At 46.0% G+C, this 20,615-nt stretch overlaps 3 protein-coding genes across 3 annotated transcripts in view; 2 read left to right on the top strand and 1 right to left on the bottom strand.

The window, feature by feature from the left end:
- LOC124251347 (carcinoembryonic antigen-related cell adhesion molecule 1-like) overlaps positions 1-20,615 on the top strand; it is a 1,036,279-nt gene that overhangs the window by 180,712 nt on the left and 834,952 nt on the right. The gene's annotated exons all lie outside the window — the stretch shown is intronic.
- Positions 5,794-7,449, bottom strand: LYPD4 (LY6/PLAUR domain containing 4). The gene is made up of 4 exons (XM_046682172.1): positions 7,383-7,449; positions 7,045-7,188; positions 6,271-6,597; positions 5,794-5,996 (listed from the first exon to the last, which is right to left on the bottom strand). The coding sequence occupies exons 1-4, from the start codon at positions 7,447-7,449 to the stop codon at positions 5,794-5,796; spliced, it is 741 nt and encodes a 246-aa protein (XP_046538128.1).
- On the top strand, positions 12,336-16,121 carry DMRTC2 (DMRT like family C2). Its single transcript, XM_046684105.1, has 8 exons — positions 12,336-12,559; positions 12,642-12,799; positions 13,082-13,158; positions 13,430-13,610; positions 13,766-13,892; positions 14,662-14,722; positions 14,879-15,053; positions 16,009-16,121. Exons 1-8 carry the CDS (start codon positions 12,336-12,338, stop codon positions 16,119-16,121), a joined length of 1,116 nt encoding a protein of 371 aa, XP_046540061.1.

Raw genomic sequence — 20,615 nt, forward strand, 5'->3', positions numbered from 1 at the left:
AAAATAAATAAATAAATAATAAAAAAGCCTAGGTTCAAAGTGATTTTCCTTCAGTTCCTTAAAACGTGCTATCATTTTCTTCTGTCCAGTGTTGTTTGAAAAAGTCCTATCTCCCTCACTTCTCTTAATTACTGAGGTCAAGTAAACAAATGCAAAAATAATTAAAAGTCTAAAATACTTGAACAGCACAATTAATGAACTTGATCTAACGGGCATATATGAAAATCTACACTCAACAAATAGAAAATGAAGGTTCTTCCTAAGCACATATAGAACATTCACAAAAATTGATCGTGAACTAGGTCCTAAGGCAAGTTTCATTAAATTTCAAACAGTATCACACAGTCCACATTCAGTGACCATAAGGCAAATAAATTTAAAATCTATAACAAAAAGATGTTTTAAATCCCCATAGACTTGGAAATTTTATAGTGCACTTCAGATCAAACAATTTAAATTGAGTGGGCCTGTCCCGTGACTGAGTGGTTAAAGTTCCGTGCACTCGCTTCGGCAGCCTGGCTTCACCGACGGATCCCGGGCATGGACATACTCTACTCATTAGCCATGCCGTGGAGGCATCCCACATACAAAATAGAGGAATATTAGCACAGGTGTTAGCTCAGGGCTAGTCTTCCTCAAGCCAAAAAAGAAAAAGAGGAAGATTGCCGATGGACGTTAGCTCACGGCGAATCTTCCTCACCAAAAGAAAAAAAAATTTAAATTGAAAAACAAATAGAATTTTACATATGAAAACTTGTAAGACATGGCAAAACAACACTTAGAGGGAAAGTTATAGCTATAAAAGCTTATATTAGGAAAGAAGAAAGGCAGGAAAACAATGATTTAAGTGTCCAAATAAAGAAGTTTAAAAACCTAAAGAACAACAGAATAAACCCAGAGACAAAAGAAAAGAGATGACAAAGAACAGACATCAATCTACATGCTAAATAGAAGCAGGGCAATTATCTCCTAAAACAGAACTTAAATATGATCAAGTCTACTTACATAATAACCAAAATGTCCAGGATGCAATTTAAAAAGTCACTAATCATGCCAAGAAACAGGAAAATTACAATTTAAATGAGAAAAACATCAACCAACTTTAATTCCAAGATAAATTAGATGTTGGAATTATCTAACAAGGATTTTAAAGCCCTTGTCATAAAAATGCTTCAATAACTAATTATGAATTATTTTGAAACAAGTGAAAAAACAGAATATCTTAGCAAAAAAATAGAAGTTATAAATAAGAATCCAATGGAAATTATAGAACTGAAAAATACAGTAACCGTTACAAAAACTCACTGATGGACTCAATAGAAAGATCGAGATAACAGAGGGTGGAATCAGTGAACTTGAAGACAGATCAATAAATTTAACTCAGCCTGAACAACAGAGAGAAACAAGACTGAAAGAAAATAAGGAGAGCCACAGGGATCTGTGGGACAATAACAAAAAAATCTAATGTTAATATCATTGCCGTATTGGAAGTAAAGGAAAAAAGAACATGGACTGAAAAAATATTTGAAGAAATAATGGCTCAAGAAGCTGAGTGAATCGAGAACACAATAAACCCAAACAAATCCAGACTAAGACTTCTAAAAACTGAAGCAAACTTCTGAAAATTAAACACAAGGAAAACAAATCTTTAAAAAACAGCTGGAGAAACAAGGAACACTAATTTGAATGAGAATAGATTTTATAGGTGAAAGCACGGAGGCCAGAAGGAAGTGGCACAACATTTTTCAAGTGTTGAAAGAAAAGAACTGCTAACCATGAATCCTATATCTGGCAAAACCATCCTTCAGGAATAAAGGGGAAATAAAGACATTCTCAAATGAAGGAAAACTAAGGGAATTTATTGCTACCCTTAAAAAAGAACGGGTAAAGGAAGCCAGCCAACAGGAAGAAAATGATAACAGAAGGCTGGGGCCTCGGAAAGGAGAACAACAGAATGGGTAAAAATAGAGGTAAACATAATATACTATCCTTGATCTCATGAGTTTCTTTAACCACATTTTATCATTGAAACAAGAATTATAATACCATCTAATGTGGTGCTCAATGTATGTAGAGGAAAATTCTTTTGTTTTTTAAGCTGCAGTACGTGGTTGTGCATCCTAGTTGTTAGTTTCTGTTCTCCATGTGAGCTGCCACCACACTATGACAAGTGACAGATGGGTGCTGTGGTTCCATGACTGGGAAATGAACCAGGGCTGTGGCTGTGTTATAACCAGAGTCTCACCCACACCTGATTTAAATAATGAGATTTTTGAATTTTTGAGCAGATAAGATTCAGAGGAGATTTTGAACTTTGAATTGACGCTGTAATGGGTTGAGACTTGGGGGGATGTGGAGATAGGGTGAGTGCATTTCACATGTGGGACAGCCATGGATCTTTACGGGTTAGAGGATAGACTACGGTAGGCAGAATAACGTCCTCCCAAAAATGTCCACATCCTAATTCCTGGAACCTGTGAATATACCACATTACATGGCGAAGGAGAATTAAGGTAACTGATGGAATTAAGGTTGCTAATCAACTGACCTTGAAAAAGGGAGACTATTCTGGATTATCCAGGTGGGCCCAGTGTTATCATGAGGCCTTAAATGTGGAAGAAAGAGGCAGAAGAGTCAAAGTCAGAGTGAGTCAATGTAAGAAAAACTTCACCCATTGTTGCTGGCTTTGAAGATTGAGGGAGAATGCAAGTCAGGGAACGTAGGCAGCCTCTAGAACTTGGAAAAGGCAAGAAAATGGACCCACCCCTAGAGCCTCCAGAAAGGAATGCAGTCCTGCCAGCACCTTGATTTTAGCCCAGTGAAACCCATGTCAGACTTCTGACCTCCAGAACTGTAAGATAATAAATTTCTGTGGTTACAAGCCACTATGTTTGTGGTAATTTGTTACAGCAGGAACAGGAAACTAATATAGACTTTATATCAGATGATATTCTTGTATTCATACTAAATTTCTTGGGTTTGATAATAGTATTGTGGATATATAGGAGAAAGTCCTGGTGCTGAGGAGATACACGCTGAAGTAGAGTGAAGTACTATGGCATCTGCAACTTTCAAATGATTCATTAAAAAAAATCATATATACATATATAATGATTTTTAAATGTCTGTATGCACGTGCATGTATTTACATCTATGCACACAGAGTGCAAATGTGGCATTGGTAAATCAACATAAAAGATACATGGGAGTTCCCTATAATATTCTCGCAACTTTTCTCTTAGTTTGACCTTTTTTAATTGGGGCGATGGGGCCCTACATTTTAGAGGTACATAGAGAAGTATCTAAAAACAGTATTATATGATTTCTGATATTTAATCCAGTGGGTGGTTGAGAAGAAGGTGGATAGGTACAAGAAGGTTTGGCACGAGCTGCTATTTTTGAAGCTGTGGATGGGTACACAGGGATTCACCACACCACTCTCTTTAGTAGAATGAACTGGAGTTCATTTGTATATGTTTGTATACAAACTCTCTTTGTATACATTTGAAACTTTGCATATGAAAAGTTTTTAAAGGAAAGAGAAAAGATACTCAGCCCAGAAGTTTTATCAGTGAGTTCTACAGAACTTTCAAGACAGATCATCTCAATCTTATACAAATTCTTCCATAGAATAGAAAAAGAAGGAATATTCCCCAACTCATTCTGAGGTTAGTATAACCTTGACATTGAAACCAGAACCAAAAAAAAGGTAGAAAAGAGGAAAATATCAGGCAAATCACACTCATGAACAGAGATGCGAAAATCCCAAACAAGGTATTAGCAAAGCAAATCCAGCAGTATATTAAAAAAGATGATACACCATGACTAAGTTTTGTTTGTTCCAGGAAAGCAAAGGTGATTTAACATTAGGAATCTATCAATGGAAGCGGATAGGAGCTTCTAGGGTGCTAACAATGTTTTGTTTCCTGATCTAGTTGCTAGATACATGTGTGTTCAATTTTTGAAAAGTCATCAGGCAATACACTTATGATTTGTACATTTTTCTATATATAAGTAATATATCAATTTTTAAAGTTTTAAAAAAGCACATCATTTGCCACATTAACAAATTAAAGGGCAAACTCATGACCATATCAATAGATGCATAAAAATCATATGATAATATTTGCATCAGTTTATATTTTTCAAATTATTACACTAGGGATAGAAGAGAACTTCTTTAATCTGCTAAAGAACACCTACCAATGTCTGCATTCCCTTGTTCATTGTAGCATTATTCGCAATGGCCAAGATATGGAAACAACCTAAGTGTCCATCAATGGATGAATGAATAAAGACATAGTGTATACACACAATGCAATATCAGCCATGAGAAAGAAGAAAATTCTGCCATTTGTGACAACATGGATGGACCTTGAGGGCATTATGCTAAGTGAAATTAGTCAGACAGAGAAAGACAAATACTGCATGATATCATTTATATGTGGAGTCTAAAAAAGCCAAACCCATAGAAACAGAGAGTAGAGTGGTGGTTACCAAGGGCTGGGGGTTGGAGGAAATGGTGAGATATTGATCAAAAAGATCCTAAATTTGGGGGCCAGCCCTGAGTCAGAGTGGTTACAGTTCCTCGCATTCCGCCTTGGCGGCCCAGGTTCACAGTTCGGATCCCGGGCACAGACCAACCTATTCTACCCATCAGCTATGTTGTGGAGGCATCCAATACACAAAAGTGGAGGAAGATTGGCACAGAAGTTAGCTCAGAGCTAATCTTCCTCAAGGAAAAAAAAAAAGGAAGATTGGCAACAGATGTTAGCTCAGGGCTGGTCTTCCTCACCGAAAAAAAGATCCTAAATTTATATGGAAGTGCAAAGTCCAAGAATGGCCAAAATTCTTCTGGAGATGAAGAACAAGTGAGGAGGGGAAGGAGTTGCTTTTTCAGACAGAAAGGTTTATTATAAAGCTATAAAAATTAAGACGGTATAGTGTTGGCAAAGGAATAGATAAATTAATCAATGGAAAAAATAGGGAGCCCAGAAACAGACTTATCCAAATATGGAACTTTGATATACGACCAAGATGCCATTGCAGATAAACAGGGAAAGAAAGAATTATTCAATAAAGGGGGCTGGACAATTAGTTATCCATATGAAAATAGATCCCTACCTCAAAGATGCAGAAAAATCAATTCGAAATAAATTAAGAACTTAAATGTGAAGGGCCAAGCTTAATTTCTTGGAGGGAATAAAGGAGAGCATCTTTTGGACTCGGGGGTAGAGAAGGATCTCTTAAGCAAGGCACAAGAAGAATCAACCCTAAGGAACCCCTACACATCAAGAAGACAAAGAGACCCAAGAAAACCCGTAGACATTTTACAAAAGCAGCACAGCCAATACACATAAGAAAAGAAGCTCAAGCTACTTAGTAAGCTCTAATTTGTAAGGCCCTTCATTTTAAAGGGGAGGAAATTGAGGCCCAGAAAAGGGGAGAGATTTGGTCAGGATCTCTAAATCACTGGCTGAACCCAGGCTGGAGCCCAGGTCTCCACAGAAAGGGGGAGGAGAAAAAGAATATTCGGGTTCCTCCTGGTTGCTGGGCACGACATTGTCACTTTGCCAGAGACCCTCCTCCCCAACCCCCTGGTCACTTTACCAGGTACACTGTTCATTGCATGCCCCTCCCCTCCCCTCACCCCCACCCCAGACATGTTTGGCCCTCCCCATTCTTTCCACACCTCCACCACCCTCATGGACCACAGGACAAAACAGAAAGGCAACTCTGACTTTATTTGGTTATGTGAAGGGGTCTGGGTGTTTGCTCGGTCCAGCTAGATCGTCACTTCCTGAAGGCAAGCAGGAGGCCTAAGAGGATGCCCCAAGCAGGACCCCGACTGGAGGGCTCTGCACCAGCAATCTGGGCCTTCTCTACAATGTTGAGGACCTCACTCACACTGATGCTCCCAATCTGGTTAAAATTTTCTAAAAGTTTGGCATGTTCACGAGCACAGCCCATGAGGAGGAATGTGGTATTGAGAAACCCTGTAAGGAAGAGAAAGAGTAGTCAGGGACACTTTCAAGACTCAAGGGCCCTGCCTCTCCTTCCAGACACCCCTCACAAAACAAGACACCTGCTCTCCCACCAAAGTCTTGGGCACCAGGCACCTTCCTCCTTCCTCCTGAGAATTCACTTGCCTGGTCCCCACAATCCCAGTCCCCTCTCCTGATCCCACCAGCCTCTCTCAGAGATGAGAAGGCACCAGGCAGTACCTGGCATAGAGTAGGTATTTGATAAAGAAAGTTTCTCTCCTCTCACCTGCCCGAAAGCTTAAGGTGGAACTGTAACACTTAGGGGCATTGTAGGGGCAAGAATCAGTGGTGACAAAATTTGGGAGGCAATCCTGAGAGTGCTCGCCCACACAAGTTGGGCAACTATGGGAAGCAAATGCTGTAGTCTTAGGAGCTTTGGCCTTGAGCTTCAACAAAGGATTCAAGTTGGTGAGGTTATTGCAGAGATACGTCCGGCAGACACGGCTGTAGGAGGCAATGGACAATCCAGGTGGTGAAACGAGATAGGAGACTTGCTTGGGGTAAGATGAGGCTGGGCTGCAGCCTTTAAAGCCCACAACTCCCCTTCTGTTCCCTGAAGAGCAGATTAGAGAGCTCTGATCAGTATCGCTGGGCACACCCAGAGTCCACCCTCCCACCCTCCGCCCTGCGCTTCCTGCTGGCTTTGCCCCATCACCAATTTTGCCTCTCCCGTGTTCACTCACTGCAGCTGCACAGGGTTCACATCCCCAGGTCTCCATGTGTCTCTCCTCACTCCTCTCTCCCTTGTGTCCCACCCTTTTCTTCTCTCCCAGATTTCCCCCCTCCTCCTAGGATCTGCCCACTTCCATTCTGCTCTCTTACTCAGCCCACACCACAAACAGCTGGGTCCTGCCCCTCTCCTGCCAAGGCCTTGACATTATTCCCAAAGACATAATGGGATAAATATCTGGAACTCAAGTCCAGAGTCCCTGGGTGCTGGGAATGGAGCTGGGGGTCAGAAGAGCAAACAAAAAGAAATGGATCAGTCATTCTCCTTCACCTGTCTCGATGAGCACCAGTGTCTCCTCGCAGCCCTCGGCCAGTTTACACACTGCACTCCTCAACAGAAGCCATTTCCAGTGATTGAAATTAACAGCTCTGAAGAGTGAGGATGTTGCTTCATAGCACAAAAGAGCCCCAGCCCCTAAAAAGAGAATGCTCTTCCAGCCATCTGCCCTCACATTGCTTTCTCAGCCCCTGTACTGCCAACCAAGAGCTCAGCCTCCACAGATCCTGTCCCCTGAGGAACCCAGACATCCAGCCCTCCTTCTCCCAGTTATGTGAATCCCATCCCCCACCCTCCGGGGGTCCCAAAGCATCCAGCCCTACAGGACATACAAGGAAGAGTGGAGATGGCCCCCAGGACGCAGAGCAGTTGCACAGGGCTCAAATGCTGGGGTCCCATGGTCCTGTGTCTGGATCCTGGATGCTAGAGGTCAGTCTGGAACCAATTTCAATCTAGGTCTCAAGCGTGCTTCTCGTCAGTCCCTGAATTCTCTGTCCACCTGCCTCTGGGTCACTGTTTCTGGAGGAGAAAATTGATTAACAGTTTCTGCAACAAAGGCCCTCTGAGACCTTCAGGGACACACATCTTTCCATCTCCATAGTCTCTTCTCCAACCTCACTTGAACCCACCACATTAGCTTCTCAGCTCATGACTCTCACTCCCCTGCTTAAGTCCTCCCATTGGACATGGTGCTAAGCAGAGGATCCTGGCTTATTCAAAGGATCACTATTACACAGGCTGTTTTCCAGCCAGAGACAATGAGATGAGAACAACACACGTGTGTGTGGAAGTTAACTGACATATTACTAAATAATAACCCCTGGTTCAAAAAGGAAATTAAAAAGTACTTAGAACTGAATAACAATGAACATACTACATCACAAACACACACAAGTGCATGTAAAATCTGGTGAAAACCAAATAAGGTCTGCAGTGTAGTTAAGAGTATTATACCAATGTCAATTTCCTGCTTATATGCTCCAGTTATATAAGACGGCCTCATGGGGAAGCTGGAGGAAGGTTTTAAGGGACTCTATACAATTTTTGCAACTTCCTGCGGGCTAATAATCATTTCAAAATCAAAAGTTTTTTTAAAGCTACACATCAAAATTTGGGACACAACGAAAGCAATATTTAAAAGTAAATTTATACTTTAAATACACTTATCAGTGTACAATGAAACAAGAAGCATTAAAAAATATGTTCATGAATTAACTCAAGAAGTTGTATAAAGAGCAGCAAAGCATTTCCTCCCCCCCCCCAAGAAAGATGATGGCAGAAATCAATAAAATAGAAAACAACAACGAAAAATTATTACAAAAAACTAACATTCATTCTTTGACAAGATTAACAAGATAACTCTCTAGCAAATATAATGAAGAGAAAAAAGAGAAGATGCAAATAAAATACAGAATGAAAAACAGAAAGTAACAGACACATCCGATATTTTTAAAATAATAAAAGCATCATTAACAATTCTACATTTATAAATTTGAAAACCCAGATGAAATGGATAAATTTCTAGAAAAACATGAAATGCCAAAATTGTCATAAAAAGAGTACACACAATGTCTTAAACCAACGAGAAGTGCCAAGGATCTCTGGCAAATGGACAAGAAAAAGAGAGCAACCCCAGCGGGAAAATGGACCAGCCATATGAAGAGGCAATTCTCAGAAGAGCAAACCAGAAAGGCTAACAAACATGTGAAGAGACGCTCAAGCTCAACAATAATCAGAGAAATGCAATCTACCAAACTGTACATCTATCAGACTGGCAAAATATCAGAAAGCTGGAAAAAGACAAGCATTGGCAGAAACGCGGGGATACAGGGACCCTTGTGCAATGCTGCTCATGGGGTGGTTGGTGGTGGTAGAGGTGAGGGTGGGGAAACAGGGTCCTCTTCTGGACCCTGAGGAACAGAGGAGTTGAGAGTTCTGATGAGTGTCTCAGGCCCACAGCAGTGTTGCAGGAAAGAGTCTTGCAATACTTAGTCAAATTAGGTTTACAGATACCCACTTCTGGTATATCCCAGTACATATTACAGGGATTTTCACCTTCATCTACAGGGGAATATGTACAAGGACGCAGCATTATCGTGCTGATGTAGAGTTGAAGGCAATGTGAGTGTCCCTCCCTGAGACTTAAAGAACATGAAACACCAGGGATGCACACCACTGAATATCACGTGGCAGTCAGAAGCAATTAATTAGATGTACACACAACGTGTACACGGATGGATTGTAAAAGCACAGTGCTGATCATTTTAATAGTAACACTATCACTTGCATAAACTAAAACCTCATGCACGTAAAACACTGCACATCTTGCAAGAACATACACAAATCGAAAGATGCGCATTAGCCACCTGAAATGAATGCCTACAGGATGGTTAAGGAACTCAAGTGGGGAATGGGGGTTCCTGGAAATAACTAAAACAATGTAGGTAGTACAAAGTTTATAGGCTTTGGAATCTTTACCCCTCCACTTACTAGCTGTGTGATCTCGTGCAATTTGTTGAATTCGTTTACAAAGTGGATTAATGATACATTTCCTAGGAAGATTGTTGAAAACTAATAAGACTATCAATATAAAGTGCCAGGCAAATGCTAAGCTCTCCATAGACATTGGTTTCCCTGTCTCTGTCTCTCCACTCTAGTAAGGATCAAGTTCAACCTCTTTAGTAAGCATTCAAGCCCCCCCACACACACACCCCACGCCGCCTACACTGGTCCCAACCAACCTTTCCAGCTTGGTCTAGTACTGCTTCCCTGCACAGCAGTCCAGCTAGAAGTCACTTCTGCCACCTATTTCAGTTCAGAATGCTGGACACACAGGCTCTGTAACCCAGAAATCTGTGACAAACAGGTGCCAAGACCTACAGAAAAGATGGCACAGAGGGAGGGGAAATGAAGGCTGACAAAGATCCTACAAAGGTGTTGAGCCAATCAGGGGAGATAGCACATACCAGCCTGTAATGCAAAACAACAGGACCCAACAATCCGAGCAGAAGCGAGGACGCAACCAGAAAAGGCTGCAATGAAATTCTCAAGGGGGAAAGGATGGAGTTGGGGTTGGAGGGAACGCTATCCCTACAAAAAAGAAACCATACAGAGAAGGAGGAGCAAACTGACGGAATGGAAACTTGCAGGGAGACAGACAACTAGCCGAGAGAGCACAATCAGAGCGACAGAAAAATGAGGAGCGGGGCACAAAGACGGGGCTCCCACGGTTTGAAAGAGGAGAAGATCTCAGAGGGTGAAAGAGAGAAAGGGGAACAACACAGAGTGGATGGATGGGGAGGAAAACCCTGAGATGGTCCAATAGGGATACACAGACAAGGCGATAATTACAGCAAGGAGCCCGAGAATTGGGGGAAATCCGGAGAGATGAACACAGAGGGTGAAAAGACAGAAAAACTAGAGGCCTCTCAGCAAGCAAAGAAAGGCGGGAATGGGATTAAGCTATAAGGGAATGAGGCACCGGGAGAAAGGGGGTCCAAAAATCAGCAGGATGGACAAGCAGAGAGACTCGGACAGAACCGGAAAATAGAGGTTGGGAAAATTGGCACAGACACGGAGGAGAGAGACACAGGAAACAGGCACAACCTGAGAAGGTGAGACTCAGGAAGGAAACAGGAAAATCACAGGGTGGGGAACGCATAAAAGGAGAAGGGTAGATAGGGAGTTGGGGCACTGGGAGACAAGTGAGAGAAAACACCAGCGTCCACACAGCAAAGACGAGCCCCGAGCAAAGTCCACGCCAAGAGCGCAAAACGCACACCCGCGCAGCGCAGGCCAGGGAGCGAGACTGCGCGTGCGCAGGCAGGTCCAGGTCAACGCCTGGGGGCGGGGCCGGGCTGATAGGCAGGGCCAGCCTCGTCCTGGAAGCAGTACTCGACGCCCCATTGGCCACCTCCCCCAGAAGGGGAAGAACTATCTGGAAAGGCAAGCCACAGGGAGAGGACGAAGGAGCGCGAGACTCAATTCGAGGCGCTATTGGCTGGCTTGATAGTCCAGCGCGAGAAGAAGCAGGCCAAGGGCAAGGGGTGGGCCATCAGTGCAGGATCTTGAAGCACATTGGTCGCTTGTCTCCGCGGTAGGAGGTGGCGCCTGAAGCTCATTGGTCCTTGTGAGAAGGGGCGGGAAAACCGGCTTGAGCGCGGCCGTTCCTCACACCACTGCTCCGCCGGTCCTTTCGGCTCCATCCGACTGAGTCTGTCTCCTCGAGGCTGTGGTAACAGCTGGCTGACGACCCCGCCCCTCCCTGTCCCTTCTTCTCCTTTGCTCTTGCGCTGGACCGACCCCCGCCCCCAGGGATCCCACCCCACCCCTCCCCAGCCTAGCCGTCACGCTCTTCGCGCCCCTCCTCTCCCCTCCCCCACCCTGCCGGGCCCTCCGCGCGCTCCTTGGGCCCTGCCCCCTCCCGGGCCAGCAGCCCAGTGTGTGGGGGGCCACCTGCTGAGAGGGGTGCACAGGAGGAGCAGCCGCATGGGGAGGAGGTGGTGCCCTGCAGGGAGGTGGGATGGCAGCTGTGGAGAGCAATGGTTGGGAGAGGGCAAAGCGCCTGAACTCTGGGCGCGGCATCTGCACGGGTCTGCCTCCAAGTGCGGAGGGCATGTGGGTGCAAGAGGAGTCCGTGCCGTGAGGAGAGGGCTTCTGGCCTAGATCACGCACGGCGTGGCACACGGCAGCGGCTCAGTAAACATTTGTTGAGTGAATGGAAATCATTATTGAATGTGGGACGAGAAAGCCATGAGAATAATGTAATTATTGGGGGGCAAGAGGGAAATTGAATTGCAGGGCATCCCGGAGGGTCAGAATTGAAAGGGAAGCATAAAAATACTCGTAGGAGTCGGACAGATGCGGGAGGGAAGGATGATAATTGTTGAGGAGGATGCCAGGAAAAACTGTTGGGATGGGGTGTTTGTGGAAAGGGGGTGTAGGAATGGTTGAAAGGGACGTGAGAGTGCACGGGTGTGCCTGAAACTGGGATTTGTGCAGGGGATGCAGGTGAGCCAAAGAGAGCAATGTTTGGATTGAAGGAATGCATAAGAAGGGAAAGAGAAGAGGGCTTCTTGCGACGCGGGTGCACCTGGGAAGGAGGATGCCTGAGGAAGGCAGTGGGGTGAAGAAGGGAGAAAGCCAGGGGAGAAGGGAGGCTGAGAGCTGAGCCCAGAGGTGGGCGGGATGGAGGACCACCTCCCACGTGGCCTCCCAGAGGCAGGAGGGCTGGTCAGCAGAGGGCCACACGGCCATCCTGACCCTCCATTCCTGCCCCTAGATCCATGGAACCCAATAAAATGCCTGCTGTCCACCATTGCCCCTCAGACTCTGCCACAGGGGGTGAGACTGGAGCCCCCCAGGGTACAGAGCTTATCCCCAGGAGAGCTATCAGTCGCTCTCCAACCTGTGCCCGCTGCCGCAACCATGGTGTCACTGCCCACCTGAAAGGCCACAAGCGCCTCTGCCTCTTTCAGGCTTGCGAGTGTCGCAAATGTGTCCTCATCTTGTGAGTATGAGATTCAGGGGAGGGAGAAGGATGGGCCTCACCTAAAGGGTGGCTGACTTTTGACTCATAACCCCCGTTGCAGGGAGCGCCGAAGGGTCATGGCTGCCCAGGTGGCCTTGCGTAGGCAGCAGGAGGCACAGCTAAAGAGGCACCTGGCTCAAGGACTGATGGGGAGAGGGGCAGCCCCTCCCAAAGCTCCCAGCCATGTCAAGAAGGGAGCCACTCGACCAGGGGTCTCCCGTGAGTGTCTCTGGCCAGCGATGGGGCAGGGATTTAGGTAGAGAAAGGATAAGTAAGGAAAAGAGTCCCAGTCCTGCTACTGAATTGCTGTGTGACCTTGGGCAAGGTGTTCTACTCTCTGGGCCTCAGCCTCCTCAACTTTAGAATGTGATCAAGTATTGGGAGGATGCAGTGAGATCTGTGGGTAGCAAGGGGCCAGGGGGAGATAAGAACTCAGTTTGGGGTTGGAGTGGGATGGGGGTCAAGAAAGGGCTCATGAAAGCTCTCCCTGGTCCCTCACAGCTGGAAAGGAGAACATAGCACCCCAGCCTGAGAGCCCCCATGGGGCAGTCCCACAGGCACTGACACCTCCTGGGAAGGTAAGGAGAGCCTGGGCCCTGATATAGTGACTCGTATCCTAGCTCCCACCCAGACCCCTTCCTCCATGCCCTCGACACCTGCATTCTAGGTCCAGCCCTGCTTGCTATATCATCTTGGGCAAATCACTTCTCTTCCATAAGCAAAATGAGGGGTTGGGGTGTTACGGCCTTCCAGGCTCTGAATTTTGGGGATCCTATCCCTATCCTAGAACACACCCATTCCTTCACCAGCCTTGTACCTGACTCCAACCTGTGCTCTCTGCCTTTGCAGAATTCCCAGGGACCTCCGCTGCTCAGCCGTCCCCCAGAAGCCTTGCCTTTGCCCTGGACTCCGGTGCGTCTAGGCCCTAGGGCCCCTGGACACTGGCTGCCTCCAGGCCTTTCCATGCCACCCCCAATGGTGTGTCGCTTGCTATGCCAAGAACCTGCAGTCCCTCTGCATCCCTTCCCTGGTAAGATGAATTCAACATTCATTCAACAGATATTTCAATGCCTGTGTATCATTGTAACAGAAAGAGAAGAGGAAGAAGATACAGGGTAGGAAGATGGACAACGGAAGCCATGACCTCTGACCCCTATACACTCTGCATTCTCTTACCCTCATTAGGCTTTGACCCTGGCACCTCCATCCGGCTGCCCACTCTTGGACCCCTCCCAACCTGCCCAGGATCTCGCCCAATACTGATGGCTCATCTTTCTGGAGAATCCCAAGGGCCCTCTGCCCTGCCCCACACGTGAGTAGGGAGAGAAGGATATGTGTTTATCATGTGCCTAGTCTTGTGCTGGACACCATACTAGAGGATAAAGAAGGAAAATCTCAGACTAATAGGTCAGGCAGAGCTCTCCTAGCTCTGCCATTGCCTAGCTATGAACTTTTGTACAACTATCTTTACCTCTTTGAGCCTGATTTTCTATCAGAAAATTAGAGACACTATTACCTACCTCTCAGGTTGTCACAAGAATTAGCAATAATGTATGGAGTACACCTAGCACAGGCCCTGGCCGTGAACAGGTAGTGGCTATTAAATCCACTTAAAGATGGGGTCAAATTGCCTGTAAAATTGGGTGTATGAGGGTGGCAGCCTCAGAGGCCAAGGAGAGAGGCTAGAGGCCATTACAGAAAGCTTTCTAAAGGTGGGCCAAGCTGCTCCTCAAGTTCCATGGGGATTGGGGAGCTGGGGGGAGGGAAACCAGACTCTGGTAGGACAGGAACAGTCATCCCATCCCCTCTAGATGTTTTATCAGTTTTAAAAAACTGACACCAATGATTTCCCATCATCCTCACAGTGGTCCTAGGAGGAAGAAGCTGGCAGGGATTTTCATTTTACAGAAAACAGAGGAGGCCAAGACAGGGGAAGGACTTGCCCAAGGCCACACAGCCTAATGACCCAGCAGACACTCAGATTCCCAGATCAGAATATAGCAAAATCTTACCCCTCTTTCCACGTGTACGTGTCTGTCCATGTGTTTAATCTCCCTGACATCTTGTCTCCTTATTTCCAGATGCTCAACTCTGATACTCCAGCCCTGTGGCACCCTAGACCCTCTTCTGCTGCAACCACAGGTCCTGGGAAAAAAGTGGGATCCGGGGCCCTGGGAGGAAGTTGAGCCCAGGGAAGGGAAGGGTAGGGGATAGTGAAGGAACCAGGAGCTGAGGGAGCACTTGAAGGGTGGGCAGAAGTGGGGGTTCCCAGTCTACTTCTCTCCCTTTCCTCTGCAGGCCCCCGGAGCCTCTCGCCTGACATGGACCTCTGCCCCCTCAGAGCGGCAGCTGCAGCGGGAGGCAGCTGAGGCTCTTGTGGGGCTGAAAGATTCGTCCCAGGCTCCCCGCCTGACCCCTTCTGTCTCCCCCAACCCTGCCTGGATCTCCCTGCTCCACCCTTGTGGCCCACCAGGTAACCTGTTCCCTGAAAGGAGAGGATGGGGTAGGGATGGTTGGGAAATGGAGATAGTGGAGTAAGCAGGGACTAACTAAGGAGATCAGGGGGCCAGCAGGTTGAACACCCTCCGGCCCAGGCCCCAAGCTTCTCAACCTAGCCCCTGGGATTGCAGTTGAGAGTTGTTCAGTGGGTCAGTTTTATCAGTTTTGTGCTCAAAAGCAAATGTCCAGTGCCCTCACGTCAAGGAAAGCTGGCCCGGAGATAGGTGGGGACTTGCCCAAGGACATATAGCAAGGCAGTGGCAGAGCCTGGTCTCCTGACTCCAGCCCAAGGCTCTCTCTCTGGACCCAAGCAGCATCTCTGCCTGCTGAAGTCTGGAGAGAGGCTGAAGAGGTAACAAGGGGCTGGCCTGGAAGGAGATCTGAAACTGCCTTCAAGGAGCTTCCATTCTACTTGGGGAACCTGGATGCCTTCACTAAGCTCAGTGACAAACCTGGAGAGAACTAGAGGAATCTTGAGGAATGCAAAACACCTATAGGGACAGAGAGGGAAGGCTGAGAATTCTCCTTTCCAAAATGGTGGATTGGGCATGGTGTGCGAGTGAGGATACCGGCCCGGAGGAACTGCTGGAACAGGAGATGAGGCTGCAGAGGCTTCTGATCATGGAGGTCTGGCATGCCAGGCTTAGGGGTCCAGACCAGCAGCTGTGCATGAAGGGGAGCTAGGGAATGTCTCTGAGCTAGGCAGGGACATATTCAGAGACCCTGAGCTTTAGAAAGACAAGTATGGTGGCTGTGATGGAGGGATTGGAGGAGGCAAGAGTGAAAGTGGGAGAATCAACAAGGAGGACTTGTTTGGTATAATCCAGGTGAACAAGGATAACACCTGGATTGGATGGGGTAAAAAGAGGGGGCTGCTCGGAGGGGAAATGGATGTGACCTGGTCCTGCCCCCTTCCTTCCTGCCTATAGCTCCTGCTGGAGGAAGAGGATTCCAGCCTGTTGGCGCCTCTCTCCGACCCAGCCCAGCCCCCTCCGTGGCTCTGCATATTGGGCATCTGGGGTCCATCTCCCTCCTAAGCTAGAAGCCCAGAGGTAGAGGCATCGCTGGGGCAGGGGGCAACAGCCTGCAGACACTGAATATTTGGTATTTTGTTTATGGATTTATGCATCAAATTTAATATAGTACATGCTTTAGGCTTTTTTTAAGCTTTCAGGTGCTTAGGTAGGTGTTAGCTTTTGGTTCCTTTTGTAGCATGGGCATTTCCTTGGCCAAAGGTGGATATTCTCTTACCCCACCTTGCACCCTGGGACCTTTTTAAATCCCTAGCAAAGAGAAAGTTGTGCAGTTTAAGCTAACCAATATCTAAATAGGTTTTTGCATGAATTCATATTCCCGGTATTTATTTGGCATGTGATTCTGTACATACCTGTGCACTCATGTCTGTCTCTATGCAGGCGAAAACAGGAGAACATTTTCATTTGGTGTCTAGGTTTATGTGAGTAAGCAAGAAATAAACCTTTGTTGTTTTAAGCCACTGAGATTTGGGGATTGTTTGTTACTTCAGCCTAAACCTCGTCTATCCTGACTGACAAAAAGGACTTGTTCAATTCACTTCTCAAAGTGAAAATCAGTTATTTAATAACTACCACCAAAAAACCACAAACCTCGATTTCTTATTATGGCCAGATAAGAAAGAGTAGTGGAAGAAGATAGTTGGCAATTCACTGATTAAATAATTAAGTGCCTATTCTGTGCCAGGCATAGACAGTTTCCAGCTGTCCAGAGGGCCACAAATTGAAATGCCTACACGGCCAAGCAGATCATACAAATGAGTAAAGAAGGGCAGATGAGCCCTGGAAAACTAAGAATGTGTGCCCTAACTAAGGGGCAGCCTCCCTTTGGCCCTAGCATGTTGTTGCCAGGCAGGAATGTGGGCTCAGTATTGCTACATGCAACATGGCTAAGACTCTTCTACTCAGGGCTGACCAAAGGTCCCCAGTACACCAAGGCCATACAGCGGGGAAGAATAAAAGAGAAAGTATAATTTGGTGTTAAAGATGGCATGAGGGGCCTGCCCAGTGGCGCAGCAGTTAAGTTCGCATGTTCCGCTTCAGTGGCCCGGGGTTTGCCGGTTCAGATCCCGGGTGCAGACATGGCAGCACTTGGCAAGCCATGCTGTGGCAGGTGTCCCACATATAAAGTAGAGGAAGATAGGGGGCCGGCCCCGTGGCTGAGCGGTTAAGTTTGTGCGCTCTGCTTCAGCGGCCCAGGGTTTCGCCGATTCAAATCCTGGGCACGGACATGGCACCACTCATCAAGCCATGCTGAGGCGGCATCCCACATGCCACAACTAGAAGGGCCCACAACTAAAACTACACAACTGTGAACCGGGGGGCTTTGAGGAGAAAAAGGAAAAATAAAATCTTTAAAAAAAAAAAAAAGTAGAGGAAGATGGGCATGGATGTTAGCTCAGGGCCAGTCTTCCTCAGCAAAAAAAGGAGGATTGGCAACAGATGTTAGCTCAGGGCTAAGCTTCCTCAAAAAAAAAAAAAAAAAGGATGGCATGAGAAAGGGGAGGAATAGAGAAATAAGGTGATGGAGACTGAGAAAAGGAGCTGGGAGCAGACCCATCTTTACAGGCCCTTCTCATTTCTCTGCAGCCCACCTCTCCTTCTTGCCAGACCCAGCAGGGCTTTTCACACCACTGGCTAGGCCTACTTTGCCTATCAAATAATTAGGGCTGCCCCACTGGTGCCTGAGGGAGAGGGGCAGAAGCTCTGCAGAGGTCAGTCTTGGGGAAAAGGGTAGATTTAAGCATTGTTCATGCTCCTATGTCGCTGCCCCTTTGAGTGCAGAAACCTTTACCTGTGGTTGTGGGGAGCCAGTGTGCCCCTGGCCTCTGACTGACCCTTGAAGATTACATGCCAATGGACTATGAGCACTGTTTCATAGGCCACCCACTTTCCTATTTCCCATTGCAGTGCAAGGAAAGGTGTCGCCCGGGTCCAATAGGGTATTGAGTAAATCATCTCCCTGCTAAGCTTCCTGCATGTACCATCCTGATGTTCTGCAGAAATAACCAATGAGGTTCCAAATTTGAAGCACCATCCCTGATCCTTTCTCTCTAAACAAAACTCCTCCCCAACAGCCACCCAGGTTTTACTTCAGAAGCACATTCTACTCTTTGGGAATCCAAGCTCCTTTCACTTCAGCCCTATGTGAACCTGGTCCATTCCTGACCACACTCCTCGTCCAAAGTAGAACTGACAACATACTCCCCATCCCCATCCAGTTTCTACTCAGGCCCTCATTGCCTCACCCTTGTGGGCCTCATTCTGCACACCTGCCCCATTGTGTAACTGGCTCTGCAGCCCCCAACGTATGTTCGCATAGACACAGTCCTATAACCCATGCCCTGCATAGACCCTCATGAGATCCTGAGCTCTTCCCAAAAGCAAGATTCATCCTTTTAATCTGACTTAAAATAACGTCTCTGATAAGCCCCTTAGGCAGTTTCCTACACTCCTTAGGGGCCCTTGGCCTCTATTTCACAGGCCTGGTCACCCTGAGCTGTGCCTATCTCTGTCCAGCTGTGTCTCCCCCTCTAAGAATAAGTACTCTCAGGGGTCAAGGACTGCATTCAATTCCTCTCTGGGGATTCAGAGTAAATGACTAAGTAAACACGTCCTGTCTGATTCCTTAGCAATTGTTTTTTGCCTACAAAGTGAATGCATTCTAATGCTGCCTCTCTCCTCATCACAACATGAACAACTTCCTGCCCTCAAACCGTTTGGGTTTTTTTAACAGAGTTTTAGGTTCACAGCAAAATTGAGTGGAAAGCAAGAGTTCCCATAGTTTCCCTACCCCCACACAAACACAGCCCCCCCCCCACTATCAACATCACCCACCTAAATGTGCATTTGCGACAGTTGATGAACCTACATTGACACATCATTATCACTCAAAGTCCATAGTTTACATAGTTTACATAATTTACGTTACATTCACGCTTGGTATTGTACATTTTATGGGTTTGGACAAATGTATAATGACATGTATTCACCATTATAGTATCACAAAGAATAGTTTCACTGCCCTAAAATTTCTCTGTGTTCCACTTTTTCATCTCTTCTCCCCTCCCCAACACCTGGCAACCACCGATCTTTTCATTGTTTCCATAGTTTTGCTTTTTTCCAGACTGTCATATAGTTGGAATTATACAGTATGCCTTTTCAGTTTGGCTTCTTTCACTTAGTAATATGCATCTAGGTTTCCTCCATGTCTTTTCACGGCCTGATAACTCCTTTCTTTTTAGCACTGAATAGCATTCCATTGTCTGGATGTACCATAGTCTCAAACCATTTTTAAAGTTTCTGTTGATAAAGTTATTGAAAAAGGTTGAGCAGTCATTAGTTGTGGATTCAAATCCCAGCTCAGGCTTTAACCTTACCTGACCTTGGTCAAGTGACTTGACTCTCTAAGCCTCAGTTGCCTGGTCGGAAACCACCCCACAGAGTTCTTAAGATTATGCACCTGTAAAAACTGACACCTAGAGAAATTAACAGCAAGGACCCAGTGCTGAGAAACCATGTTATCTAAAATCATATACTGTCAGAAGGGCTGTTCTTTGAAATGATAGCAATAGCGAGAAGGGGACATCTCACTCTTGCTCTGAGTTACTTTGACCCAGGCAGTCATGATTTCCAATCCAAGTGCAGAGCTTTAGAAGAGGGCTTTCTGGAGATAACATTGCACATTTATCTTAACCCTGTAATTTCCAAGGACACAGGACCCTGGGTCTGCTTCTCAGCCCGGGCATGATGTTGACTCCATTACATAGGGTCTGCTTTGCCTTGAGCCCATCAAAACTTTGCTTAATATAAATCTTACCTAAGCTTCATCCTTCCCCACATCCTATATTAATCCTGTCTCTTCCTGTTTGGTGAGGCACTATGCAGTTCCTCTGGAGAGCTTTTTCTTTTTAAATATTTAGTTAATTGACTGAAGTGAATTAAGCTTAAATGATTCAGCACTGATATTAGAAATGTACATCAGAAATGTATAAAAGGTGACTATTAGTTACCAAAGTATATGGACATTTACAGTTACACATGCATACAAATACATATTCAAACACACATATGTTGATTCTGGAGGAAAAAAATGAGATACTAAAACTATTCACAAGTTTTAAAAAGAGTGTAAAATAGGTTTCAACAACATTCTACATGAATGTAAAGTCCCCAATTTAAATACATGATATTATCACGCTAGAAACATGGTTGGTGTTATAGACTGAATGTTTGTGTACCCCCAAAATTCATATTTTGAACCTTAATCCCCAATGTGATGGTATTTGGCAGTGGTGCCTTTGGGAATTGATTAGGTCATGAGGGTGGAGCCTTTATGAATGGGATTATTGCCCTTATAAAAGACACCCCAAGAGTTCCCTTGCCCCCTTTCCACCATGTGAGGACTCAGCAAAAAGATGGCTGTCTATGAACCAGGAAGTGGGCCCTCACCAGACACCAAATTTGCTGGCACCTTGATTTTGGATTTCCAGCCTCTAGAACTG

Source organism: Equus quagga, chromosome 13, assembly GCF_021613505.1.
Source record: "Equus quagga isolate Etosha38 chromosome 13, UCLA_HA_Equagga_1.0, whole genome shotgun sequence".
NCBI lineage: Eukaryota > Metazoa > Chordata > Mammalia > Perissodactyla > Equidae > Equus > Equus quagga.

What these genes read in the sequence shown, in the direction of transcription:
- DMRTC2 (XM_046684105.1), top strand. Translation starts at nt 12,336, where the DNA reads ATGGAACCCAATAAAATGCCTGCTGTCCACCATTGCCCCTCAGACTCT. An exon ending in CCCTCTGCATCCCTTCCCTG is followed by an intron (nt 13,611 to 13,765) that starts GTAAGATGAATT and finishes TACCCTCATTAG; the next exon opens with GCTTTGACCCTGGCACCTCC. An exon ending in CTCTTCTGCTGCAACCACAG is followed by an intron (nt 14,723 to 14,878) that starts GTCCTGGGAAAA and finishes TTTCCTCTGCAG; the next exon opens with GCCCCCGGAGCCTCTCGCCT.
- LYPD4 (XM_046682172.1), bottom strand. Translation starts at nt 7,449, where the DNA reads ATGGGACCCCAGCATTTGAGCCCTGTGCAACTGCTCTGCGTCCTGGGG. An exon ending in ACTGGTGCTCATCGAGACAG is followed by an intron (nt 6,598 to 7,044) that starts GTGAAGGAGAAT and finishes TCTGCTCTTCAG; the next exon opens with GGAACAGAAGGGGAGTTGTG. An exon ending in CACCTTAAGCTTTCGGGCAG is followed by an intron (nt 5,997 to 6,270) that starts GTGAGAGGAGAG and finishes TCTTCCTTACAG; the next exon opens with GGTTTCTCAATACCACATTC.